This window comes from Botrytis byssoidea (assembly GCF_014898295.1).
Source record: "Botrytis byssoidea strain MUCL 94 chromosome Unknown BBYS_004, whole genome shotgun sequence".
Classification (NCBI taxonomy): domain Eukaryota; kingdom Fungi; phylum Ascomycota; class Leotiomycetes; order Helotiales; family Sclerotiniaceae; genus Botrytis; species Botrytis byssoidea.
In genome coordinates, this window is record NW_024065845.1 from 736,885 (window position 1) to 761,581 (window position 24,697).

At 42.9% G+C, this 24,697-nt stretch overlaps 6 protein-coding genes across 6 annotated transcripts; 4 read left to right on the plus strand and 2 right to left on the minus strand.

Annotated features, from left to right (window-relative positions):
* Positions 1-198: 198 nt before the first annotated feature.
* EAE97_002328 (uncharacterized protein) lies at positions 199-1,386 on the plus strand (the record flags this gene model as incomplete). The annotated part of the gene is made up of 3 exons (XM_038872839.1): positions 199-565; positions 624-1,017; positions 1,083-1,386. 3 exons carry the CDS (start codon positions 199-201, stop codon positions 1,384-1,386), a joined length of 1,065 nt encoding a protein of 354 aa, XP_038736045.1.
* A 3,382-nt stretch (positions 1,387-4,768) lies between these two features.
* EAE97_002329 (uncharacterized protein) lies at positions 4,769-7,872 on the plus strand. Its single transcript, XM_038872840.1, has 2 exons — positions 4,769-6,733; positions 6,823-7,872. The coding sequence occupies exons 1-2, from the start codon at positions 5,583-5,585 to the stop codon at positions 7,262-7,264; spliced, it is 1,593 nt and encodes a 530-aa protein (XP_038736046.1). The 5' UTR covers positions 4,769-5,582; the 3' UTR covers positions 7,265-7,872.
* Positions 7,873-8,218: 346 nt separating this feature from the next.
* Positions 8,219-9,472, minus strand: EAE97_002330 (uncharacterized protein; the record flags this gene model as incomplete). Its single annotated transcript, XM_038872841.1, has 1 exon — positions 8,219-9,472. The coding sequence occupies one exon, from the start codon at positions 9,470-9,472 to the stop codon at positions 8,219-8,221; it is 1,254 nt and encodes a 417-aa protein (XP_038736047.1).
* A 7,504-nt stretch (positions 9,473-16,976) lies between these two features.
* EAE97_002331 (uncharacterized protein) lies at positions 16,977-18,809 on the plus strand (the record flags this gene model as incomplete). The annotated part of the gene is made up of 1 exon (XM_038872842.1): positions 16,977-18,809. The coding sequence occupies one exon, from the start codon at positions 16,977-16,979 to the stop codon at positions 18,807-18,809; it is 1,833 nt and encodes a 610-aa protein (XP_038736048.1).
* An 833-nt stretch (positions 18,810-19,642) lies between these two features.
* On the minus strand, positions 19,643-20,962 carry EAE97_002332 (uncharacterized protein; the record flags this gene model as incomplete). Its single annotated transcript, XM_038872843.1, has 6 exons — positions 19,643-20,121; positions 20,186-20,517; positions 20,573-20,682; positions 20,754-20,773; positions 20,828-20,841; positions 20,907-20,962. The coding sequence occupies 6 exons, from the start codon at positions 20,960-20,962 to the stop codon at positions 19,643-19,645; spliced, it is 1,011 nt and encodes a 336-aa protein (XP_038736049.1).
* A 1,277-nt stretch (positions 20,963-22,239) lies between these two features.
* Positions 22,240-24,525, plus strand: EAE97_002333 (uncharacterized protein; the record flags this gene model as incomplete). The annotated part of the gene is made up of 3 exons (XM_038872844.1): positions 22,240-22,606; positions 22,659-22,867; positions 22,918-24,525. The coding sequence occupies 3 exons, from the start codon at positions 22,240-22,242 to the stop codon at positions 24,523-24,525; spliced, it is 2,184 nt and encodes a 727-aa protein (XP_038736050.1).
* Between the last annotated feature and the right edge of the window lie 172 nt (positions 24,526-24,697).

Sequence of the window (24,697 nt, forward strand, 5' to 3'; positions counted from 1 at the left end):
GCCAATTTAATAAACCTCGGTATCTCTATGAAGTCGTCGATATTGAATTAGAATACTCTCAAGATACTCTAGTTGAAACTTCGAGCCACTATATTTGTTGTATCATATTTATATTTGATTTCCCATCCAGCTATACCTACTTATTCATCTGCTCCTTCATAATTACTGTCTATTTTGAAAATCGCTGGGAAACCCAGAATGTCAGCAATTTTAGGTGCCCCTTTTGACCCCAAACTCACAGGTCTTTTGCTTGTAGCACTTCAGTACTACCCAGATAAATTGCGATCTATTATACCGACCAAAATCCAGCCATACATTTACTCTACCGCCTTCATTCGAGCATTGAAGGTCCTTCTCGCTTTGGGTATTGTACGCGGTGTCAATAATAAGTTATCTCAGCTTGTGTTGAATAATTGGAAAAGTAATGCGAAGTTTATCAAGAGTCAAGAAGTTGTCTTGATTACAGGTGGTTCTAGTGGAATAGGAGAATCAATGGCAAGAGAGTTCTCATCTAAAGGGGTTAAGGTTGTGGTAATGGATGTGAACCTTCCAAAGATGCCATTTCGTGAGTTTTACTACCTCCGGAAACACATGATATACAACGGTGACTAACAGAATTAAAGCATCAAATGTCTTCTACTATCGAGTTGATATAACATCACCATCACAAATTGCCTCTGCAGCTTCCGAAATAAGGAAAATTCATGGAGATCCTACCGTGCTCATTAATAATGCCGGGACTGGCACTCTCATGCCCATTTTAGAAGGTAGTGAAGCACAAACCCGAAAGACATTTGACGTTAATACAATATCCCATTTCTTTATGGCCAGAGAATTTGTCCCGGCGATGATCAAGAATGATCATGGTCACGTAGTGACAATCGCCTCTTTAGCAAGCTACTTGGTGCACGCTGCCAATGTAGATTATTCCTGTTCGAAAGCCAGTGCTCTCGCGTTTCATGAAGGACTTGCATCAGAGTTGAAAGCTCTATACAACGCACCTAATGTTCGAACCACGTAAGTCCTCAACTTTCCATCCACCCGAAATTACCACCAGCATATCATACTCACAAAGGAAATAGTGTTGTCAATCCAGGATGGGTTCGGACGCCATTGGCCGAGGATATTATCTCGCAAGCCAGCTTCAAAGATCCATATCTCCAACCCGAAACCATTTCTAATGCTGTTGTTGATCAAGTATTGGCGGGGAGAAGTGGCCAAATCATCTTACCTAAGGACATGAGCATAATAGGTACAATTCGAGGATGGCCATGGTGGCTTCAAACTTCGGTGCGAAATATGATAGCCCGTGATTTGAACTTTGGTCAAACGCAGCCTGAGCCAGCAGTACAAATCGAAAATGTGGCTCCGGCGGCATCCACGTAAATATTCGCCTTGTTATGTTATTTCCGGAGTATTTTGTTTGTGTAAGGAAAGGTTGACTTGTCGGGATTTTTTTGATGTTGTTCTAGGTTACTCAGCGTCATCATCGTGGTTATCGTGGCGATGTTGACCATGTTCGGGATTTTCTAAGCCTTGTTTATTGGTAGAGGGTGTCGGCGACGAGTTCCGCAGACCGTAGATTGTAAACACATATACCATACTCCACTCCACCTTGTTGTTGTGTGTGGTAAGTCGATATGCATATTACGCTCAGAAGAGCACGAGGAGCCAATACCGGCTCAACCGTTAAATGACATATGCAACTATCCACAAACGCACAGTAAACGTTACAAACGCGAATTCTCATTCTAAAACAGGAGTATGAAGTAACAAATTCTCATCTTTACAACATCATACCCACCGCCGGAGCACACCCAAAACCTCACCCCCTCATTCTCCCTCCCAAATTCAACATCACAATCAAGATCTAGATTCCCTCGCACCCTTCCCTTGATATCAAACGTCACTATTCCTTATTCCCCAAAATCCACATACTAGGATATTCATCTAGAACCTGTGCAACTATCGAACCATATGTCCACCCGTTTGCATTCCATTGCAAGCATTTACGCATCACAGCGCACTGGATGTGATTCGCACCAGCATCATGACAGGATCCAACCAACCGGCATTCCCTCCCTCGCTCACTCACCCACCAACCATGAAATTTCTTGCATGAAACCGCATTGACTTTTATGCACCTCTGTCTGCCGGGGCTGTCTACCAGGTATCCGAGACGTCTGAATTTGGCTGATTGTGGAGAATCGCGCTGTGTACACGATAAACGGAGTACCGTATCCAGTATATCCAGGTTTCTGCGCACGAAGCATGCTTACCGGACTACGTGATGTGAAGGCCAGACGTAGTAATTGCCGGAGCTGCAATTGGCAAATGGACGATCATGACATTATCCCAACCCTGAATGGGTCAACGCGGACAAGGAGTCCCCCTCCCCCCAAATCTCCACCCTTGGAAAACGAAACGATTTCCTGGGCCCGGATCAGCGTACCGTGGATTTTGTCATGCAGATATGTATTTATTGCCAGTGCACTGAGTGCAGTCAGTGTACAGAGCAGCTGTGTAGGTGGTATTTCACACAGCTGTGGTGTAACGATCCAGGAATGAAAACGTCCGGAGAGCACCCCTCCACCAGAAATTGCCAATAAAGCCAGCATCGCCAAGATCATTTGGTATGGAAAGTCGTACCTCACGCCAAATGCGCCATGGCCTTTGTGTGGAATTTTGGAAAAGCGCGCGATATCCGTTTCGAGATTAGAGTCGAGAGATGGAAAGGTTAGGTTAGACATGATAACTTTTAGAATGAAAAGAAGGTTGGAAGAGTTCAACCGCAGAAATTGTCCAAGTTTCATGATTTTCCGCTGTTGCCGCGAAGAATAATTTGAGGGAAGCATATTTTTGATGTTGCGATTGAGACATTTTGTTTTTTTTGCCTATGTGTACAATGTGATACGAGTGATGAGAAGGCTTTGAAAAACGTTTTTGTCTTTTGTTTTGCTTTTGGTTTCACTGCATGTAGACGTTGTAAAGTTGTTAATGGCTTTGAGTCAAACGGGACTTCTTTACTTGATTCATGGAGGATTTTCATATGGTAGGTAAAGGTAAGCTGTCGGTGGCTGCATATTGTGGATTGATAGATAGAGATAACCTTTTTGGAATCTAGATACGTGAATGCATCTCCGTCCGCTTTGCCATCTAGATTCCATCATCTCACCAATATTAATAGCAATCCAATACCAAATACTTTAGATACTTGGAATAAGCAATGAAGTCTCTCGTATATTCAATTCATATCACATCGTGCCTAGTACTTACATTAACGTTATGTATATGGATGGAGTCCTCGTTGCGAGATCAGAACCTTATCGTATCAGATTGCGAATATTGTATCTCTCTCATACATGATAGATATCTCACCGGTTCACAGCACAGAGTCATGAATTCAATGAATGCCATGTATCCAATAGATCCAATGAAACCTACGACCATTAAACGAACAAACTTTTGCCTTAAGCTCCCTCATATGCTTTGGTGTTTTGGTGACTTTGGTCGTTCTCTTTGACGCAAGTTCAATTTATCCATCACCCAGGTATATGTAGATCCATTATTCATCATTCACCACAAGAGCATTCCATTGGTTCTTCACAATAATTATTCCCCCGCGGTCTTCGCGGTCAACTTCAAAAAATAGATCCTGGTATGGCTTGGGAGTAAAACTCAGCCCCAACTTCCAATAGCGTCCCAGCATCCAAGAAAGATTCTCCAAGATCTCTCCGATTTCCGATGTTATGTGAACCAATCGTGATACGAATTGTCCCTTGAATATATTAAATTTCATCACGTACCTTACCTTTACTTTCTGTACGAAATCCTCACTAATGAGCTCACGGGTAAGGTTAGTCGGCCATATCAACTTTTCCATGTTGTGATGTTGTGGTGGCTGTTGTTATGAGAGGTGATACGTGATAGCCATATCGTACACAGAATAAAACGCACACGACACCAGAGGGCTCTAATTCGTGTGGATTGTACGAGCATGATTTGAGTGGTTCGTATTTCCAACTTCAAACTTTCCAACTCCACTATTGCTACTATTACTACCACTACTTTCTCTATCATAGTACCAAGGAGGTAGAATCTACTTCTAAGAATAACTAGAGATACTAGTAACTAGGTATACCAGCTAAGCTTAACACCCACCAAGTTTCCCCATATATTTCATTACCTGCCAGTCTGCCAGTCTGCCAGTCTGCCACGGTCCTGGTCCTGTTGTGAGTGCAAATTATCCACTCGGAAGGCCAAAGCTACATATTCCGATAGAAAACCATCGAGCCCACTGCAAAGTACACACACACACACCTCCCACCTTACCGGCTTTCATTTCATGATCCATGACCATCTGAATGATCACCAAGATCACTAAACACATTCAAACGACTGGATGTTGAGAATCTAACCGTCCAATCTTGCTTGTGAGCCTGTCGTGCCTGCCTTGACATTTCTCTCTCCCCATATGCATCCCGTACATACGAGCCATCTGTTGCACTTACCTCACTCGAGCTATTCTATCCATCCGACTCCGATAAACTTTCCACCCATTACCCATTTCGGCTCAGGTGTGAGTTCTCGGATGACCTTGCCCCCCTTTCCACTTACGTTACACGGCTACCGCGTGTCGTACTATAAGCCGAGTTGCCACAATATCACAATATGTGTCAAGGTCATACCTGTCTTGAATAAATAAAGATCGACTTGGATCATTTTCATGTCAAACTTTTTGCTCATCATTCCTAGCCTTTCCCACACTTCTAATCAAGGGATTCCGGTTTGATGATTCCCCATGTCCACCCTCGTAATTCTAATACTATACACGCAATAGCTATGACCCGGACCGAGTGGACCATGAATAAACCGATCTATCAAGAATCAAGATGCAATTAATCACAGCCACGGCCATGCATCTAGGTTGTAGCTTCTTATTCTCATTACCCAAGAAAGATGGATTGATGAACAGTCATGGCTGAGCTTGAGCCCTTGAGTCCTTGAGTCCTTGAGCCCAGGCAAATTCTAACTCTCTCTCTGTTTCTCCAATACTCCATAATGGCATAATTGATATGACATGACCGGATTGGTTCTATGATATTAAAGAGCCTTCCCAACCCCATGTAGCTGGGACTGATTCCTACCACTTATCACCATTTGTACTCTGTATTTTTTATTTCTTTTTCAACGTTCCATCCATCTCTCCTGTCTTGTTCCTTGAATCTATCTGTCGTCCTACTTTTGTTGCAGATTTTGCAGCCTGAAGTCACACCAGTCCATACAAACATCTACACGACTTTCACAACATCTTTATCTCAATATTATTCATCACTCATCTTCCCATTCTCTTACTTACACACGTTCACATATACGTAGCAATACAACCTACCTACGTTTTACCATACAAACCAATCCCTTCCCTTAGGTAGCAGGGAAGAGATTTTATTCATCTTTTGATCTATTCGACCAAGTTTTTTGATATATTTCTGCCTGTCCTCCCTTCCCTGCTATATATTTACTTTTCCCTATTCCAAAAAATAACAAGATCTTTGCTTTTTAAGTGTCTACAGTACATACATATGCAACGGCTCGGAATCGGCACCTTGTCAGATCTATCAATCAAATATCCTCCGGATATGCAGGTGCAAACGCCACTTGCGCATGGATTATCGGGAATGCCTGCCCGGACTTCGATGAGTCGGTCTGGACCATCGTTGGGGATTTCTGGAATCTCTTTGGTGCATGCAAAGAAGGAGGAAGGTGCTGTGGGGAATATAAATACAGACTTTCCAATGGTTTCAGAGGGAACACAGTCTCATACTTCCTCTTTCAATTTATCTTCGGCTTCATCTTCAAGAGATAGTATACCATACCCGGACTTCAAATCTTTATCGTCATCGTTAGCCTTCGGAACACAGAACGGAAGCAATATGTTGGTTGTGGAGTCTCTCATCTTCTTTGCTACGGCATGCATTCTATATATTCTCAGCTCTCAACGAAAGACTCATATACAACGTCCACATAATGGAAGTCATAAGAGAACTTCTCCTTCTACAAACTCACCATCAAACATTACAAAGTTCCTCCATAACCCTCTCACCCAAATTACCCATCTACTATCATGTAGCTCATCCAAATCGTCCACACCGTCTACCTCTCTTCCCACTCCACCCAAAACCCAACCCGGTCCTCAGAAACCAGCCTATGTTCTCCCACCGCTCAAGCCCACCTCTCCCCATCCAACCTCAATGGGTCTCAAACGTCTCGACAAATCCAATTGGCTCACCATCGACTCCACCTATCTCCCCGAGCATGAACTCCGCGCTTCACTCCTCGAAACACATGGACCATGCGTTTTACAAGTCTTACCCCCAGCCATCCCAGCCACATACGAACTCCTCGAAATGGTCATTGAGTTTCTCCTCGATCGATATCCAAATGATTTCTCCCTCGTGGATGACAGCACAATCCTCAACAAGTTAACAGGAGAGCAATCTATCATTGGATCGAAATGTAAAAACCCACTCGAGACAGCAGCTCGTCTCTGCATGGAAGATTTCAATCTGTTGTTACAAGATCCATCCGAAGAAGACGGAGAATGGAAACTAATGGCGTCCGCCACGCTCTTTCCCGCAGGCTGGAAATTGCAAGAGAGAATCGGGAGCAGCATGGCCGTACTACATAAACCCGTCCCAGGCTGGAAAGAAAAGTTAGGAAAGAGTGTCAATCGGTAAGTTTTCCACTTCCCTCTCCACATCCCCCATCTTTCCAAATCCCCAGAATATAATATACAAAACCAACATACTAACCACCCCCCAGATACTTCACCCACCTCACTCCCCGCACCTGCATGGAACGCTCCAACCTCTTCATCCAAGCCACCCCCATTCTCTTCCAAGACATTCCCGAAGCCCCTCCCTCCCCCTCTTCCCCACTCACTCCCTCAGACATCTACATCCGTCGCGAACGACAAACCTTTACCCGTCTCCCAAAATCCAACGCCGTGCTGTTCACCGTACGCACGTACATGGAGAGACTAGTCGATCTGAATATCGCGGATGCGGAAGCGATGGCGAAACAGATTCGCGGCTGGGATGGGGAGTTGGCGAGGTATAAGGGCGTGGGCATTTGGGGAGATGTAACGTTAGGGTATTGTGACAAGAAGGTGGAGGAGAGGGAGAAGGAAGAGGAGAGATTGCGAGGGTTGAGGAGAGATTCGGGGATTAGTATGGGTTGTGAGGAGGACGTGGATGAGTTGTAATGGATGACTATACGTTTGGAGTTCTCATATTGGGGTTTCACTTCGTCTTTTCAGTCTGTCTATCTGGATAGATAGATGGATGGATGGATGCGGGAGGCACTTCGTTCACCGAGATCAAAAAAGCAATCAAAATCACAATCGGTATAAAAGAAACAAAAAACAAAAGAACGAAGCAAAGAAGTAACGAACACACACGAAAACTTGGCACCAGGAGGAAAAATCTGCTTTGTTTACAAAATTTTACAAAAATGTCTGCGAGAGGATAGGATGGAATGGAAAGGGAAGGAATTAATCTTACAGGAAAAAGAACAGAACTGTTTTATTTTACTTCATTTTCTTTTATTACATTTTTTTTATGGATGGGGGTTTTTTTGGCATTGCAATGCATGGTTTTGCATGCGTGGATTTTAATATATGGGTACCTAGTTAAAGAAAAGGGAGTTAAAGAAAAGGGGAAGGGGAGAGTAGATAGAGGAATGAGTTGATGGGGATGGAGATGGAGATGAAATAATATGTCTGATCTGTACAATGAGATGAGATGGCTTTTTACCTATTACCTACCTACCTACCTATTATCTGAATATATAAATCCGGGTATTTGGAGTGAATTTGATAGAACTTTTAAGGGATGGGATGAGAGTGATGTGATGGACGTTATTGTCATGTTATACTGACCTGGTGCTGTAAACTTAACGTTCATAAATATGATAAGCTGAGAGAGAAAAGAATAGGAAAGTATAGGTATACACAATTTCTCAACACCGATCGATACTTCATCATGCAATTCGCCTCATTTCATTTCCTTTCACTAATTTCTCAATTCTTTCTCTGGCAAGTAAACCATGAATTTGATTATTTCTTGATTCCAGTTCCATTTCCATTCCATGCATCCTAAACGCTTATACAATAACGATAATTACTCCCAAAATGCTACTAATACAATTCTTCAATCCCTTACCATCTCTTTTGATCTCCACCACTGCTGAAATCTCCTCCTCTCCTTTCCTTTTCAACCCTAGCGTCGAATTCTTTCTGTGCTTCCATTTGAGCCAGATTTCTCTCCTCTTCTGTCTTGGAAAATGCAAAGCTATCTGCACTCGATGTGCCATCACTCGATGCTTTAGGTTTGTTGTTTTGGACTGTTGCCCATCCGGATTTTGGCGGTTGTGATGAAGCGGTAGTGGAATTGGGAGCCGGTTTTTCGCCGCGACGGATTCGATCCCATGCCGAGCCTGTCTGTTGAGAAGACCGGGGTATTGTTGGTTCGGTGTCCATTCCTTGGCCATTAGTAGGTGAAGCATCATCGAATAGATCAAATGGTTTCTCCTCTTCTTGTGCTGGGGCTTGTGCAGGAACTGGTTTTCTCTGCGGCCAACCTCTCGTCTGTGAGGATGTCTGAGGAGCTGTCTGCACAGATCTAGGTGCATTATCTTCTCCAGACCACTCCGCGTCCCCAGTCGGACTAGCATCGTCATATCCTTGTGTACTTCGAGTCTGGGGTTGCGGTTGTCCTTGTCCTGGCTTCATGGGGGGTCTGGGGATCCCTGCAGGACTAGGTAGATTCTTCTGATGCCTGGCCACTTCTTCTGATGTAGCCTTTACAATATCCTTCAACCGCGTATCGCCCATCTGTCCCACGGCCCCAACACTAGCTGCATATCCCCCAAAAAGCAACTTTGACACAGTCGTTCCTATATAAGCATAACATAAGCCTCTGAATGCATGCCAAGCAATCAGTGCAGGAGGTCCTTTGATATACGGCATTTTCGCATGGGGAAAGACGCTTGAATTGAAAGTCTCGAGGTTTGGTTGGTAGAATGGGAAACGAAAGGTAGGAGCCGTTTGGACTGCTCTGTAGATGCCCGCGGATAAACCTGCAACAGGCGCAAATGAATTGATCCTAATTATCTTCGCAGTATGAAATGCAAGGGCATCGATTTCCTCTTGTCTGAGTGGTCGATTGGTGATTTTACTCGAGTTTTGAATACGTGCATTGATGATCTTGGTTAAAAGGGCATCATTGAAGCCGAACAGAGGACCGAATAGCGGTAGCGGTTGAGGTATCTTACTGCCATCAATTTTGTATGTTTGAACACCGGCAACTTGGCCTTTGCCTTGTTCCGAAGACGCATAAGGATCGCTGTCGGAGGTAGGAACGGAGTCGAACGATCCGTTTGCCTCTTTAGATGAGGAGTTTTCGAGAACCATATTAGCGAGTAAATCAACACCTTGAGGTAGGTGAAGAATTTAAGAAGTCGGTGAGGATAACTGCAGATGTGTTGCCTTGTTGGTTGTGGTACAATTCAATAAAAGGTGTTACCACGAATGATCGCACAGCAGCTCTTGGAAGCTCAAAATGAAGCTTGGATGTTGTGACGTCTTCCATTCTCGAGCCACTTTGCGGGCAAGATTTCAGTGGGAGTGGCTTTATCAATTTGCGGCGGGGTTAAGTGAAGCGGAGTTTACCCGTAAGTTCCTCCTGACCTCTCATGTATTTCCAAGGTTGTCGAATGTCATTCCAAATACTTTAATATCGTTTACACCTTCACTATTATCTTCAGATAGTTTTTTCATTGCATTAACAATGCACTTGTATTCGTATACTCTCCAGTGGAAAAATTTCCCTGAAGCATTCTTCAACAGCATTGATGTATCTATCATATCGCCGTACGATCATTCAGAGAGTGTGGTCCAACCTTGGTTCTGGATACCCCGGATAAAGTAAGCACATGAATTGTCGAGGGTGGTTCGCTTAACACGATAAGTATCCTTCAAGCTAACACGGAACCCGTTTCTGTGAGCTTTAATCTCGATATTAGAGGAACACGAATTTCCTGCTATCGTAACTCGCAGCCTTTCACTGCCTCCCGCAGCTCAAGCTGTGAGCTATCCATCTAACTGCAGTAGTATCATTTAACAAGTGTCCGAGTGGACCACATATCACCATAATATTGAATCAACCCATGTTCGTACCTTGATTGCATGGCTGCAGAGCGAGTCTTCATTGGGGCTCGCTCAGGATGGGTTCATGGCCCCTAGAATACGCCACCATCCACACATTGTCGTGTCTTCGTTGAATTTCATGCTTTGTGCCATGAAACGTGAGCCGGGTAGTTGCTATATCGTCAACCATTCAGTCTTAGTCTCCGATGTCATGCAAACAAGCCTCGAGGATGCAATGCTCGATTGACAATATGACTTTTGATGAGACAAAATCTCTCCGTATCTACGATACTTTTGAAGATGATATGCATGATGATTGATGACTGATTGGTTGATCGCCGCTACATCCCATTATCCGGTTAACTAACAACAAATGTGATCATTCTTGTCTTCTATAAGTCTTGATATACCCCCAATATATCATACATGATGTTAAGATACCTGACTCGCAGTTGAACTAAGTCTAAAAATAATTCCGCTCATACTACCCTTGTGTCACTAACGATGCCCGGCATAAAGTATACATAAGTGGAATGTACCAACATATTTTCTCATTCAAAGCCTGCAATTCAACATAGAGTAGCATCTTCGCCATGCATTCAACCCCATGGAGAGAAATCGCCGTGCAAATAGTCGTATTCGTCGCCGTTCGGGTGCCAAAAAGAAGAGCAGGAAAGAAATGGACGACGAGGAAAAATGCAAGGATACAGATTGTGAATCCATCATTTCAACATTTTGCGACCCCTTCGGCCCTTAATCAGCATCTGCGAGTGGAACATGTCCTCTTCGGTTTCTCTTATCCAAAATGATTGACGCCGAAATTGGAAGGTCAGAAGGCTATCCTTTACGCAGGTTACAATAGTAGCATACGGTTCGACTTTGCTTATTGGCCATCAACTTGTCACTTATCATTGTTGCGTTGTTGGGTTTGGCCGGGTGAAAGATTAGAATAGGGGTTCAGAGAATTGCGCCGACTTGATGAGATCAATTTGAAAGTGGAGCCTGATGTAGAAAGGGAAAGTGAAGTGGACGTGAATGGTACGACTTTGCTTGAATGTTAGGATGAGATGTATTTTGAGACAAAGTAGTGGGACTTCGCTCCGTGGCGGTTTGAGCGGATCTTTCGATATCGAGAACATTTGCGGTTTCCTTGGCGCATAGTTGATGGTGTGCCGGGACCGATATTGTATCCCTCCTTTTCGAACCATATTCGACAGGTCAGTTCTCGCGAGTGACGATCTACGACATTAACTTTAGATGACTTCTCTTTACATAAACGAAATGACCGAAATGCGAAAGCAATTAAGATTTGTCGGTCTGAAACTGCTTCTCTGGACATATTGGCATTAAGTGGCGAGATTGGATACGGACTGGGCAAATGAGTGGCAGATTTCTAGAGACGATGTTTACAGTTCATCATAGGCAGAATAGAACATGATGTATGATATAGGGGATTCAAGGGAGGCTGGTTGTTCACCATACCCCCCTCGCATACAACGCTTACTCTCTTACTTAGTGGACGATACACTAGTTAATGTCGCCGTTGATTAATATGTTATTTGTTGAGATACCGGCGAACTTGGTGGTCTTATTTGTTCACGGGTATGCAAGTATCGATACGATGATGCACGTAAGTGTGTAGTAATGCTTTGGACTGGAGCTCTTGACCCTCTATGCTCTCGAAGTGTGATTACTCTATTGATTCCATTTTCTGCACAAGTATCGTCCCATTTGAATCTCAATAGTCCTTGGCACACCTACAGAATTCTATCTCTTTATATTTCTCAAAGACCTCAGGCAAATATGACAGTATCTTGAGATACGAATCGGATCTAGCCCAAAATATTCGGATTCTGGCCGCTATACAGCAGTGAGAATCTCAGGGTAAGTCCCATCATGAACTTTGAGTATAGGAGTGCAAGACGAGATCGAAGGGTATGTGTACGAGACAATATGCATAGACAATAAAAGATTCAAGGTTCTATAGTCAGCAATGATGATGACGGGTTACTATCCTCTGCATTTAATCATGCATGTAAATTATCCACACAGATTCCTCAGAATTACACGAAAATACCCACGATGTAAAAACCTAAGTTTGAACCAAAGATATCTCGAAGTCTAAGATTTAAAATTTGACTCATGGATGAATCTATACTTGTGATTACTAGATCCAGAGAATCATTTCGCTATATATCCGTTCGAAGTTAAGCTTTTTGCAGTGATTTACGGGTTACAAAGCACTACTTGCACGCTTGTCGGGGTTAATCTTGCAATTTCTATGTTCAGATGTGCAACAAAACTTTTTCGAGAACTGTGATTGGAAGAATCATAAGCTTTGGATTTAAGTAGGGCTCATTCGGTCTAAAATCGCAACCTCGTGGAACTTCATTATTTTTTAAAGCCTATATCTAAAAGTGTAAAAGTAGTAGTTCACCATTGATATTGGAGTTCATAGAGTGAGTGACGTGACTTGCAGAATAGAAATCAGAAATTTTTTATAGTTCCTACAGTTACATGTCATGCCAGGGCTTCGCTTGGTAGATCTTTCTGATTATCGAGCGCGGACTAGAAGTAAAAGCCGCGCTGGTCTTGCGCCAAGACTTATAGCTTAGAAACGAATAATTGCATGGTGTTTATACTTGGTAGGATGACCCTCGTGGAAATCACTTATAGACATGCAACAAAACTGTTCTGGAAAATCTGATTGGATCACCTGAAAGATATGATCGACTGACCAGAGACTAAAGTTGTAGTCTGGTCATCAAGCTATGTATTGGTTGTATACTTGTTGGGACAAGGCATGTGCGTGAAACTTGTAGATGTGCAACAAGACAGTTTTAGAAGATTGTAAGGGAGTGGTTTGTAGTGGATTTGAGGTTTGAGTTTAAGGTATTCTGAGATCTTAACATGGTACACTGGTGGGGACGATTTTTGTCTATTGGGGCGTGTGAATCTGCAATGGAAGGGAAATGAGAGATTCAGATAAGTGAGTTTTGAGGGGTGAGAGAGGACTTTGCGTCGCTGTTAGACCTGTTCAAGATGAAAGCATGATTCTGAAGCAAATTTCCACGATTATTGATCGATAATGTGTACATTATTACGACGTAGGAGGCACGGAGAAGCAAAGGAAATTCCTATCAAAGGTTTATTAGAATGAGACAGACTAATCTAAAATGAAATGGCCGCTATTAAACGAGTTAGACTTTTCACTAGGGCATCAATTTACAACAGCTTGCCAGGACACTGAGCGAAGTTTCAGAACGTAGACTTCACGCCAGCTAGTCAGCATTCATGGTCTAGAAGTTCCGAGACGGAAGAGAGAACGATTGATGATATTGCAAGACGCTGCGAAGCAGGTTTAAAGAGCCTAAAGGTTTCATAGCACTGTTTCTATGAGTGTGAATCTAGTATCACGGAAACTACGATCAACGCCAGTTCTAATCACCCCAGCCAAAGTGATGAAGTATTCTTTCAACTTTTACCGGCAATTGTGTATGCAGCGATTCTTCGATGTACGTAAAACTTCCATTATTCTTTTTGGGATACCCCCTGTAAATTGGTGATGTAGATATGCAACAGAAGTCCTTTTGATTGTTCTAACTGGATAGAACTTAAAAGTGAGCTTCTTTGATTTGGCGCTGAGAAAACGCGCGGTTTAATGTGTAATACCAGGATGCATGGGTTATATCGTCACTCTCTTTAAATGCTGAGCGCTACTTATACCGCTAGTAAGGATGAGAGTTTTGAGCTTAGTGTCGTTAGATGTGCAACATATCGTTCCTGAAAACCCAAAATGATGCGTGTTTCTAAAATAGTTCCGATTATCAGGGTTAGTAAAGGTTTCTGTCCAACATCCGAGGAACGACTTCGAACTCTAAAGTAATAATAATAGACTTGTCAGGAGGAGGTCCATAATTCAAAGTGTCAAGGCGTGCAAATAATTTAGATTAAAAGAGTCCAGTGACTGTGATTTGAAAGTGATCAGAGCCATCTCCAAGTATCGGAGCTAAAGATGAACAATTCTTGGAAGAGGACGTTTCGCTAGTCAATTCCTAAAACTTGGTAATCATGGTATACTACTAATATTACTCGACGTGGGACTTGTTAGGATTAATCCTATTGAAGCTACCAGACGGTCAAATTTGATTTCCGTGAGAATGAATGAAGGATAACGTACGAATAGTTCAAAGTGCAAGAGCTGGCGGAGCATGACATCAGACTAGAAATTTTACCAAACTGTTTCAAGGTAATGGATACTGTGCACTCATGAATTTACCCGTAATAATCATAGTTCTGAGATAGATATAGGAACACAGCTTTTGGCGAGAAGGGGGGAAAGAGAAGCTTGAATTGAAAGATGCGACACTCCTCGAACGATAAATGCTAGAATCAAGGAAATAAGAGGGAATGAACGCAACAAGGTTAGCACTCATAATCATTCTACTGTCATGACTGATGCCCCAAATTACATTTCCAAGAATTGATATGAATTCACATCGACCTACTACCAGTGTCCAGAATAAAAGAAACAAATTATCTAGAAACCTTCCACTAGAAGACCTAAAGAGAGCACTTGCTAGGATAAGGCCTGTGCATTAAAATTCCAGACGTGCAACAAATCCAGAAAGTTTCTTCTCCTTGGCTCCAATTGGCAGATGATGGAATGAGCTAACCATAGCTTTGAAAACCATGAAGCCCGGTTCTTTCCCTGGTCATTAGTTCTTAGGGTAGTATAGTATTGGCAGAGATACGGCTTGAGTTTTAAGTTTGACAGGACTTCCAGATATGCAACAATAGCATTGAAATTCGCTTTCGAGAACTGTGAGTGGATGATAACGAATACACGGGGAGACCATGATCAGTGCAATAGCTCAGGAAATTCCAATGTAGTCCACCAGACAAACTTTGAACAATAAACAAGTTAAATCTTCTGGACTGGGTATACTCAAAACGTCACGTTTTTCTTCCAAACAAACCGATCTTGCCTGTAAATTCTTTTTCTGAAGCTTTTGTTCTGACGTCCAAAATGTGTTTAGCCCAATAACTCTGAAGATTCAGACTATATGCTCAATAGTCTCAAATGAGTTGAACTATTGAGCACGCTGATGACGATTCGTTCCAAATCCTTTTCCGGTCATCCGAACCATCCTCTTCGAGGACTACTAATATTTCTTTGTAATCTGGTATCCGTGACTGTACATTGATTTCTACGCCTATTGTATTTGCTGGGAACGGCAAGTTCGAATCTGAATTCCTGAAGACAAATCCTCCAATTGCGTAACGACGAAGTGAGGATTATCCTTTTGAATGAATTGACCACAACCTGGAGCAATAAAGACTTATTCGTTGAGATTAAACAATGCTTCATTGTATTTTTACCATGCTCTGCGAATCTGTTAAAACATTGCATCATCAATACAGGAATGGAAGAACTCACGGTTGAGTGTATTTCGTGTTAATACTTTAGAAAATCCTTAACGTACTCCACATCTCTGCTGCGAAAGTTTCACGGTCATTCCTAAAAACCTTCAGCATGCCCCTCTGCCATTCAATCCTTAAAGTCTGGGAGAGGAAGGTTTGAGTAGAGGTTGCAAGACATCTTTCTACTCAAACCTTCAAAGCTATTAACATCTACGTTGAATGTTTGTCCTAACGTAGCGTACGCTTCGATGTATTGCTCCAGCGTACATCATCTCCTGCCATATTGCTTTTTTTTAAAGTCAGGAGTATGAGGATTTGACCGGGGACCCGTAGCTTCGGTGTTGCCAATGTTTGAATCCAAGAATGAGAGACCTTCCACAGTGACTGAGTGTTTGTGAGCATATATTCGAGCGATATGAACAACAATACTAGCTACAACTAGGACAAGCTTGAAGTTTGTCGGGGCAGTGAATTAGATTAGCTCGTGAAGTTCGATAATTGCATCGTCCAAATCGTGACCATATCCTTATCGACTGAATCTTGGGAGGTCCTTGGACCTTGAACGTAGCGATTATATGTCAAAATTCTTGGCTTTACGGAACTAGTGAAGTTTTAAAGAAGAGCAACTGTGGAAGTACATGATACGGTTGATAAACCAAGACCATTATCGAATACGATGAGTGGAGAATCCGGATTGAAATTTTGGCTCAATGAGCCTATAAGCAACTGGAGATTGTGGCTTGGAAAGGGGAATCGCGAGGGCTATTGTAAGTTCTTTGCGGCTCTCAAGAAGACGACTAGCTTCGTGATCTTTCATACATTTAGGTCAACGCCTCTCCGCATGTTCAGCTCCAAGAAAAGAAGACGGGGAAAGCAAATCAAGTAAGTATATCGAAATAGAAGCTTCACAGCAGAAGGAACTGGCAACTCATAAACACTTGATCAAGTCTTTGATGAGAGTTCAAAATTAATACACAAGCAGTCACCAGGCGTAGTGCATTTTCGACTGCTTAGTAATCATAAACCACCATAGTAGCTGTCATATGACCGCGCGCAATCGGCCGTGATTGTTTCCGTTGTCGCGTCGACTAAACATCTTTGATTTTGTTCGCTACTCTTTCTTTCTTTCTTTCTTTCATTACTGCTGTCGATACTCCACCATCTATTCAATGCAACAACAATAAACCCACAAGTTGTCATTGCAAAGCTCGAAGTTTTTCATGGAACTTTAACATTCCTTCATTAAGCAATCGCCACAAACCTGTTCATACAACTTGTTTTTCGCCTTCACATTCTCCAATTTTGCCTTGTACTTCCCCTTGCAGTCATCAACCAGACATACAGAATGCCTCCTGCAATTGAATGCGGGAACCCACTCTTACTCAAATGGCTTGAAGAATGGGTTGTCGAAGCACAAGAACGGGGATACAAATCTCTTCCGACCGTCAAAAAAGCTCGCGATTCAATGAAAGCATGTCCTATGCGATTTGATCATCCTAGTGAGGCAGTATGCTTGAATGGACTTGGAGAGGGCCTTGCGAAAAGACTGACTGATAGTCTTGAGAAATATTGCGATGAGGTGGGTATTCCTATGCCTAAAAAGCCGAGGGGCAAGAAAAGAAAATCGGTAGCTGTTGATGATGGGGGAGAATCTGTGACGCCTTCGCCTTCACCAAAAAAAGCGAGGAAGCCTAAACCCTATGTTCCAAAATTGAGATCGGGTGCTTATGCTATCATGTTAGCTTTGGGAACCCAACCACGAAATAGCAGAATAGGAATTACCAAAGAGGAGATCATTGCTTTAGCAGAACCTTTTTGCGATACTTCTTTCACTCAGACAAGACCTAGTGAGTTTTTTACGGCATGGAATTCTATGAAGACTTTGATCAACAAAGATTTTGTTTACACGAAGAAGAATCCAGCAAGCAGGTATTATCTTACAGATGAGGGATGGGATCTTGCCGATACTATCAAAGCTAGCGGTGATCCTACATTGGGAAGAGCACATGACTTCCAACCTGTCGTAGCAGGTCCATCCAAAACAGCTTCAAGAAACCAAGACAACGACTCCGATTCCGAACTGGAAGAAATCAATTCTCCATCTCGTCCATCATCCCAATCAAACCCCAATATCCCCGACATACCCAATGGAGAAACCACGAGCATCCCAACCTTCGAACCCATCATCTTGCGTCCCGGCACCTTCACCGTCGAACTCATCCTCGACAACCGCGAAGTCGCCAGCAAAAAAGACCGTGATGGGATTCCCAACCAACTCGCCAGCATGGGTGTTCCCCATTCCGTTCGTGCACTCCCCCTCGGCGATTTCCTCTGGGTAGCACGCGTCCGCGAAGACAAAGCCAAATGGCTCAATCTCGGAGCATCTAACCTCATCATGTTAGACTATATTACGGAGCGCAAACGACTCGACGATCTCATCGGATCTATAAAAGATGGTCGATACGAAGAGCAGAAGTTTCGTCTCAAACGATCTAGCATCACAAACGTCAAATACCTTGTCGAACACAAGAAAATCGACGCAGATATCTTGGATAAGTGGGGTGATGGAATCACAACGTCCATTGCCAAAATGATGGTTCAAGATGGTATACACGTGAAGCAAACACTCGATCTGAATGAAAGTCTCAACTACATCGAGCGCATGACCAAACTGCTCAAGAAACAATACGAGGAAAATCCCCTCTATATCATTCCCACAAAAGTACTTTCCGTCAAAAACTACACTCCCTTGATGCAACATCTCAGGAAAACAGAACCAAATCGAGAATACAACATCACATTCGACGCCTTCGACGCTCTATCCAGCAAATCTCAAAACCTAACTCTGAAAGATATTTTTCTCAAGATGCTCATGCGAACCAGGGGTATCACAGCCAGTAAAGCAATCGAGATACAGAAGCGATGGGCGACCCCTCGAGCATTCCTGGAAGCTTTTGAAAATCTCGATACCGATGAAGGACTCGGAGCCTCAGTCAGCGATGCCTCGAAATCCAAAACCAAAGGAAAAGGCCCTGCGCTCCTCCTCGATCCCGAAGAAGCGAGTAAGAAAAGGAAGAGAGAAATGGTTTCGAATGAGATCGGTGCGCTGGTAGGCAACAAGAAGGTCCAGGGTGCTTTGAGCGCGCGGATTGCGGAGGTTTGGGGGGGTGTTGTTTGAGCTGGGGTGTTGTAGAGCGGTGAGATGGGATTCCGGGCATATTGTTCAAATCTGGAAGCAAAAGAGAAATGATAAATAGAGACTCAGGATTGAGGAATAACATAGGAAAGGAAAAGGGGCGCAGAGGTTCAGCCTCGGTTTTGGAGTTCACGTTTTGTTGCAGTGCGTGAGGAATAATTGGAATCCGGGAAAAGAGACACGATTGGATGAATTGGAGGAGGGGTGGTGGATTGAGGAATCTTCGTCCACCTGCCCATTAATATCGTGCTTTTTGGGGGGACGAGACTTGAGTATTTTGGTTTTTGTTCCTGCTTTTGTTTTTGCTTCTTTGAATTCTCTTCCGGAACCAGTGGCGTAAAAGGCAGAAGTAGATCGCTTATAGATATCCATTATATGAATAGAACATTCTATGTCTAAGATCAAGAGTAGAATAAAGTCACTTTACTACACCTCTGGATAAAGCGCACACTCCTATCACTACATTCACGTCACAAACATTGAGGAAGAGGTCTGTCTTTCATGGCTTTTATTTGCATTCAGATATTATCAACTGCGTAGCTCGCTGGCTATTTTGCGCTACAATGCAATGCTATGCTTCTCAAGATCTTGAGCCCATATCTTAGATCTCGTTATTCCCATCCAGCCAACCATTTATTCATCTTGAATGGGTCCATCTTTGACGCCAAAAGAAATACCCAGTTCAGTTCATTCATAGAAATATCAAATCATCTCTTGATTGACAAATGAGAGAATTAAATTCCCTTAAAGAGACTGCGCTCTCAGCCGCGAAAGTCTCTTACCTCCTTCATCACTTATGATTTTTCGAGAGCTCTCTAGCACATCTTATATTCAGCACCTCCTTCAGCTTGTCTCAATGGATCTGTAGTCTCCAACTTATATTGAATCTTGACATCCAAATCTCTCGGGTTCTTCTCATTTGGCTTGTTGTCCAATCTTCCAACAATTTGCTCTCCTTGCTCAACAGTTAAGACTTCTCTCAAATAGAAAACAGTTTGTTTCCAGTGAGTGTATTTAGTGTGAGGCCCAGTGCTGAATCTAATAGGTTTGTGGCAGGCGGTAAAATCGATATCGAACCATGCAATAAGAGCGTGGACGAAATCATTGCGGCGAACATCAAGCTTGAAAGGAGAGGAGAAAGCGAGATCTTCCTTGGTGCATGTGTAGAGATCGAGGGTGAGGACTGCGGTGGGGTCGGTAACGACAGCCTTGATCTCGACGGTATCGACGAGAGGTTCGGTGAGAGCGGTAGCCTTGAGAGGAGAATAATCGAAACCATAAACGTTGTCCCAGACTTTTAGACATTAGTATGCGAACATTGAAGAAAATATTGGCCGTGTGAAAATCTTAAAACTTACATCCAATTTTCTCATCCTTATATTCTCCATCCTCAATACCAGCCATGAAAATGGTGGCCTTGTCTGGGAAGATCAGACCATTTGGCGCAAGGTACTTGTCTCTAGCGTAGAGAACGGTATCCAACATGGATTCATAGAGCAAGAAGTAGCCCATCCATTCAGAGATGATGATGTCAACTTTTGGGTATGGAAGTACAACCTCCTCCATCTTTCCCTGAAGTAATGTAATCTTGTCGGACATGCCGTTGACTTCGACAATCTCACGGGCCTTCTCGATGATGGTGGACATATCGACACCGATAACGTGTTTAGCACCGGCCTTGACAGCGAACCTTTCATCCCATCAGTTTTTGAGTTTTTGAGATGCTGGAAAAGAAAAATACACACATGCTGAGAATGGAGGTACCACATCCTACATCAAGAACGATCTTGTCCTTGAAAAGATGCTTGTTTTGTACAATAGCATTCATGTATGATCGAGTGCGGACTTCATCTTTCTATTTACTTGGTTAACAAGCGGGGTAAAGTTTGGGAGAAGCAGTTTTTTTCCTGCTTGTCAATTACATACCAACATCTCCTCATGGATACCTTTATGTACTGATTAGCATTTTCCTTTGGTATCTTATTGAATGTTTTGCATACCATGATGGTTGTAACTATTTTGAAGATTAGCATAAACCGTTCTTATCGGCAAAGATTGGATTGAAGAGTATATATTCACCTGTTGAAGTAATGAGCTTCGGAATGCTCCAATCCCTTCATTGGATCGTCAGCCATGATTGGATATGTATTGTGCTTGGAAGTAGCACAAAAGATGATAAAAGGGAGAGGAAGAAAAAAGTGTAAAGGTGATGGAAGGGTGGTAGAAAAAGAGAAAAAGGATAAAATGTTTGTATTTAATCAAGAGATTTCAAGGTTGATAAAACAACCAAAATGTCTCAATATGCAGGGATTTTTTTCTCACCAAGCGGCCGAAATTCTACCACCGCCTTCTACTTTGGGGATCGGAGATTATTTATAGGTAGAACAGCATTTTGATAGAAAGTTATTGGGGAAAAGCCAAAGAATCCAGAATTTTACCTGGTACATATATCTTTTATGGCACAAATTCGCAGGTCAATATCATGATACTGAAATTCCTTAGCTAGATAGGTATGTATAGATGATGGTAGAGATGATAACAAAGACGACTTTGACCATCGCCACTTTGGATAAATTCAACATTCTGATATCTTTCGTAGGTACTTGATACACTTCATCTCACATGTCTGGTAGCTATCTAGTACACCCACGAAGTGATAGCTTGAAGACTACGAACATCTGGGCAATCCTCGCTCGGGTTACACTAACTGAGAGGAGGGAACGGAAAGTCGGAGCTTGACCTTATTCTCGATGTTATCTTCTCTTTTCTCTTTCTCTTTCACTCCAACTCTCCCTACGAAGTAGTAGATAGTTGGGTATGAAAGATGTCATAATTCACCACGACTGCTTGTGATTTCCTATCTTAATAAATAGATTACTCAGGAAGTGAATTCTTAATCCTTCAGAATTTTCTCTATATTTTTATACCCAATACTTCAATAGTTGTGAATAAAATCCATAATTGATGGATGAATTGAGTGAATCTTCAAAGAAAAGGTTCCAACATAGTAATTTTTCTGTTCGCTAAATCAATGAAAGCGGTTTAGCTTGTTCCGTACCCCACCAACGAATAGTGAAAAAAAGGACGAGTTCATTTAGCAAACCACTACGCCAAAACAACACAAATCCATTCTCGCTTTTTGGAAAACCTTACCCTTCCACACAGCACCACCCAACTCAACTCTCCCTTTTCACGTCGCCATCGAAACAAATATTTCAACCAATCCTTTTCATCAAGCATATACTACTATCACGTGTAGTACTTGATGCTTTGCCAGTTGCTTTGCGACGACGAGAATTAATCCAATTTCATTAGGGGGCAATAGAGAAATATCGCGGGGTAGAGGGGTAAATTATACTTGGTTGCGTGTATCAATTTTTAATTCATCAATCCATCAAAATTCATCATCAAAATGCCTCCACGACCAAAAGTACCGCTGGCGCGGCCCAATCCGTTAAGGAATATGAAACCAATTAAAGCACCTACTGCACTTTCCCGCAAAGCTGCCATGGGTGCTGCAAGAGGCAAAGCAAGACCGGCTTGTCCAAATCCACAATGTACTAAACCTCAGATCGAAGATGGTGTATGTCATAACTGTGGTACTGTGGTTGATGATTCAAATATTGTTTCAGAAATCCAATTCGGAGAAAGTAGCAGTGGTGCTGCAATCGTTCAAGGAAGTCATGTGGGTGCGGATCAAGGTGGTGCTCAAACCATGGGACCTGCCTTTAGAAGAGCTGGTGGAGGGGAAAGTAATAAGGAGAATACTCTTCGCGAAGGTCAGTGCTGACGAGACCTCTATTCCCTTTGCCTGAAGCTAACACCATGTAGGAAAACGTGTCATGCAAGCTTTAGCAAATCAACTCGGAATCTCAGATCAAGTCGTCGGTGTTGGTCATCAAATCTTCAAACTTGCATCGATGAACAATTTTATTCAAGGTCGTAGGACGGATCTTGTGGCAGCTGTTTGCTTGTATAGTGCCTGTAGAAAGGAACAGCCATGCAGAGTTATGCTTATCGATTTTGCCGACAAGTCCCAGGTATGTTCGCATTCTCGGTATATCATTTGACATTTCATTGACAATCATAGGTTAATGTATTTACACTCGGTAAATATTTCAAAGCTCTTCATAAACAGATTTCATTGGCTACCGATGGCATTTTACCAGTTCTTCCCGAAGATTTGATCTGGAAATTCGCTTCCAAACTCGAATTCTACGAACAAACCGAAAAAGTCGCCGATGATGCAATTCGTATGGTTCGAAGAATGAGTCTGGACTGGATGGTTATGGGAAGGAGACCTTCCGGTGTCTGTGGTGCTTGTTTGATCCTAGCGGCACGAATGAATAATTTTCGTCGAACAGTCACCGAAGTAGTTTATGTCGTCAAAGTCACAACAGCCACTATTCAAAAGCGTCTGGAGGAATTTAAGAGAACACCAAGTAGTGCTCTTACAGTTGAAGAGTTTCTCAACAACGAGTTCTTGGAATCTGCACACGACCCTCCTTCATTCTACCAAAAGTCCGAAGCCTACCTCAAAGAAATGGAAGAGAAAAAGAAGAAGCGCAAGCGTAAGGGCAAAGGTAAGGCAACTGAGACCGAGGGAGACAATGCGGAGGATACTGAAGAGGAAAACGATGAAAGCAATAAGAGGCAAAAATCTACATCTGGAGCTCCAGTACCATCAGAAGAAGTACGACGCGATGCCGATGGCTTTGCCATTCCTGCAATTCCTACCTCCCGAGAAGAAAATATTGATCCACGACTTTTGGACGACGCCATTGAAGATGAATCTGGCACTTCGTTCAACAAACTTGTTGCTGAGTTTGGCGATGTTGAGCCCGCCGATGCAGAAGCTGACAAAGAACTCGAAGAACACGCCGGTGCACCCACTAGAGGCCCAGGTCGTCCACGAAATGATGAACCTCCTATCGAAATGCCAGAGGAATGGCTCGCAGTAGAAGACGAGCTCGAGCAACAAATCACAGAAATGGTCTCTGATCCTCATACGCAGGAGCATGCAATTAGTTTTGCTATAGCCCAAAAGAAAGCACATATCCACCTTCTTTACGCGGAAGCAAACCACCCTCAAAAGTATGTTAGCATGGATACTCACATTGGAGAGGATGAATTTGCCGATGATGAAGAAGTTATGAATTGTGTGTTGCCTGATGCTGAAGTTGCCAAGAAAGAACAAATTTGGCTCAATGCAAATAAAGATTGGCTCCGCAAACAACAACAAAAGGATTTTGAAAAGAGAAAGGCTGCTATGGGTCCACCAAAGGTTACTAGAGCGAGAAAGAAGAAGCCAAGAATTGGAGAAGGACAAACCAGTGTCGCTAGTACACCAGCAGAAGCAACTGTCAACGCAATGAAGGAAAGAAGTTGGAGTAAGAAGATCAACTATGAAGCAATTAGAGACATTTTCAAGACTGTTGGCACTAGGTCTGGACCTGGTAGTGTCGCTACAGGAAGTAAAGTTACCAGTAGAGATGCATCCACGGCTCCTGGCTCAGTTGCAGGTAGTATAGTTGATGGTGAGGAGGAGATCGTCGAAGAGGTTGATGATGAGACAAATGAGCCGGCTGGTGACGATTGGAGAGGTGAAGTGAACGGTAATGGTTATGGCGAAGATGACTACTATGAGGACGACGCAGTGGGCATGGGTGATATCGATGAGGATGAGTTGTATAATTGAGTGTTCACTGTAACACAAGCTTTCAATTTCATTCGGGGAAGTGGGGTGGAGGTGATAATTCTTGTGGGATGGACAATCATAAAAGGGGTATCTTTTACACATATCCATGCATCGATGGAGTATCTAGGCGGTCACTGCATATAGTACAGGAGTTTCACAGGATATTCGCAAC

Coding starts and splice junctions, on each gene's coding strand:
- EAE97_002329 (XM_038872840.1), top strand. CDS start 5,583: ATGCAACGGCTCGGAATCGGCACCTTGTCAGATCTATCAATCAAATAT. Junction 6,734..6,822: donor TTAGGAAAGAGTGTCAATCG/GTAAGTTTTCCA, acceptor ACCACCCCCCAG/ATACTTCACCCACCTCACTC.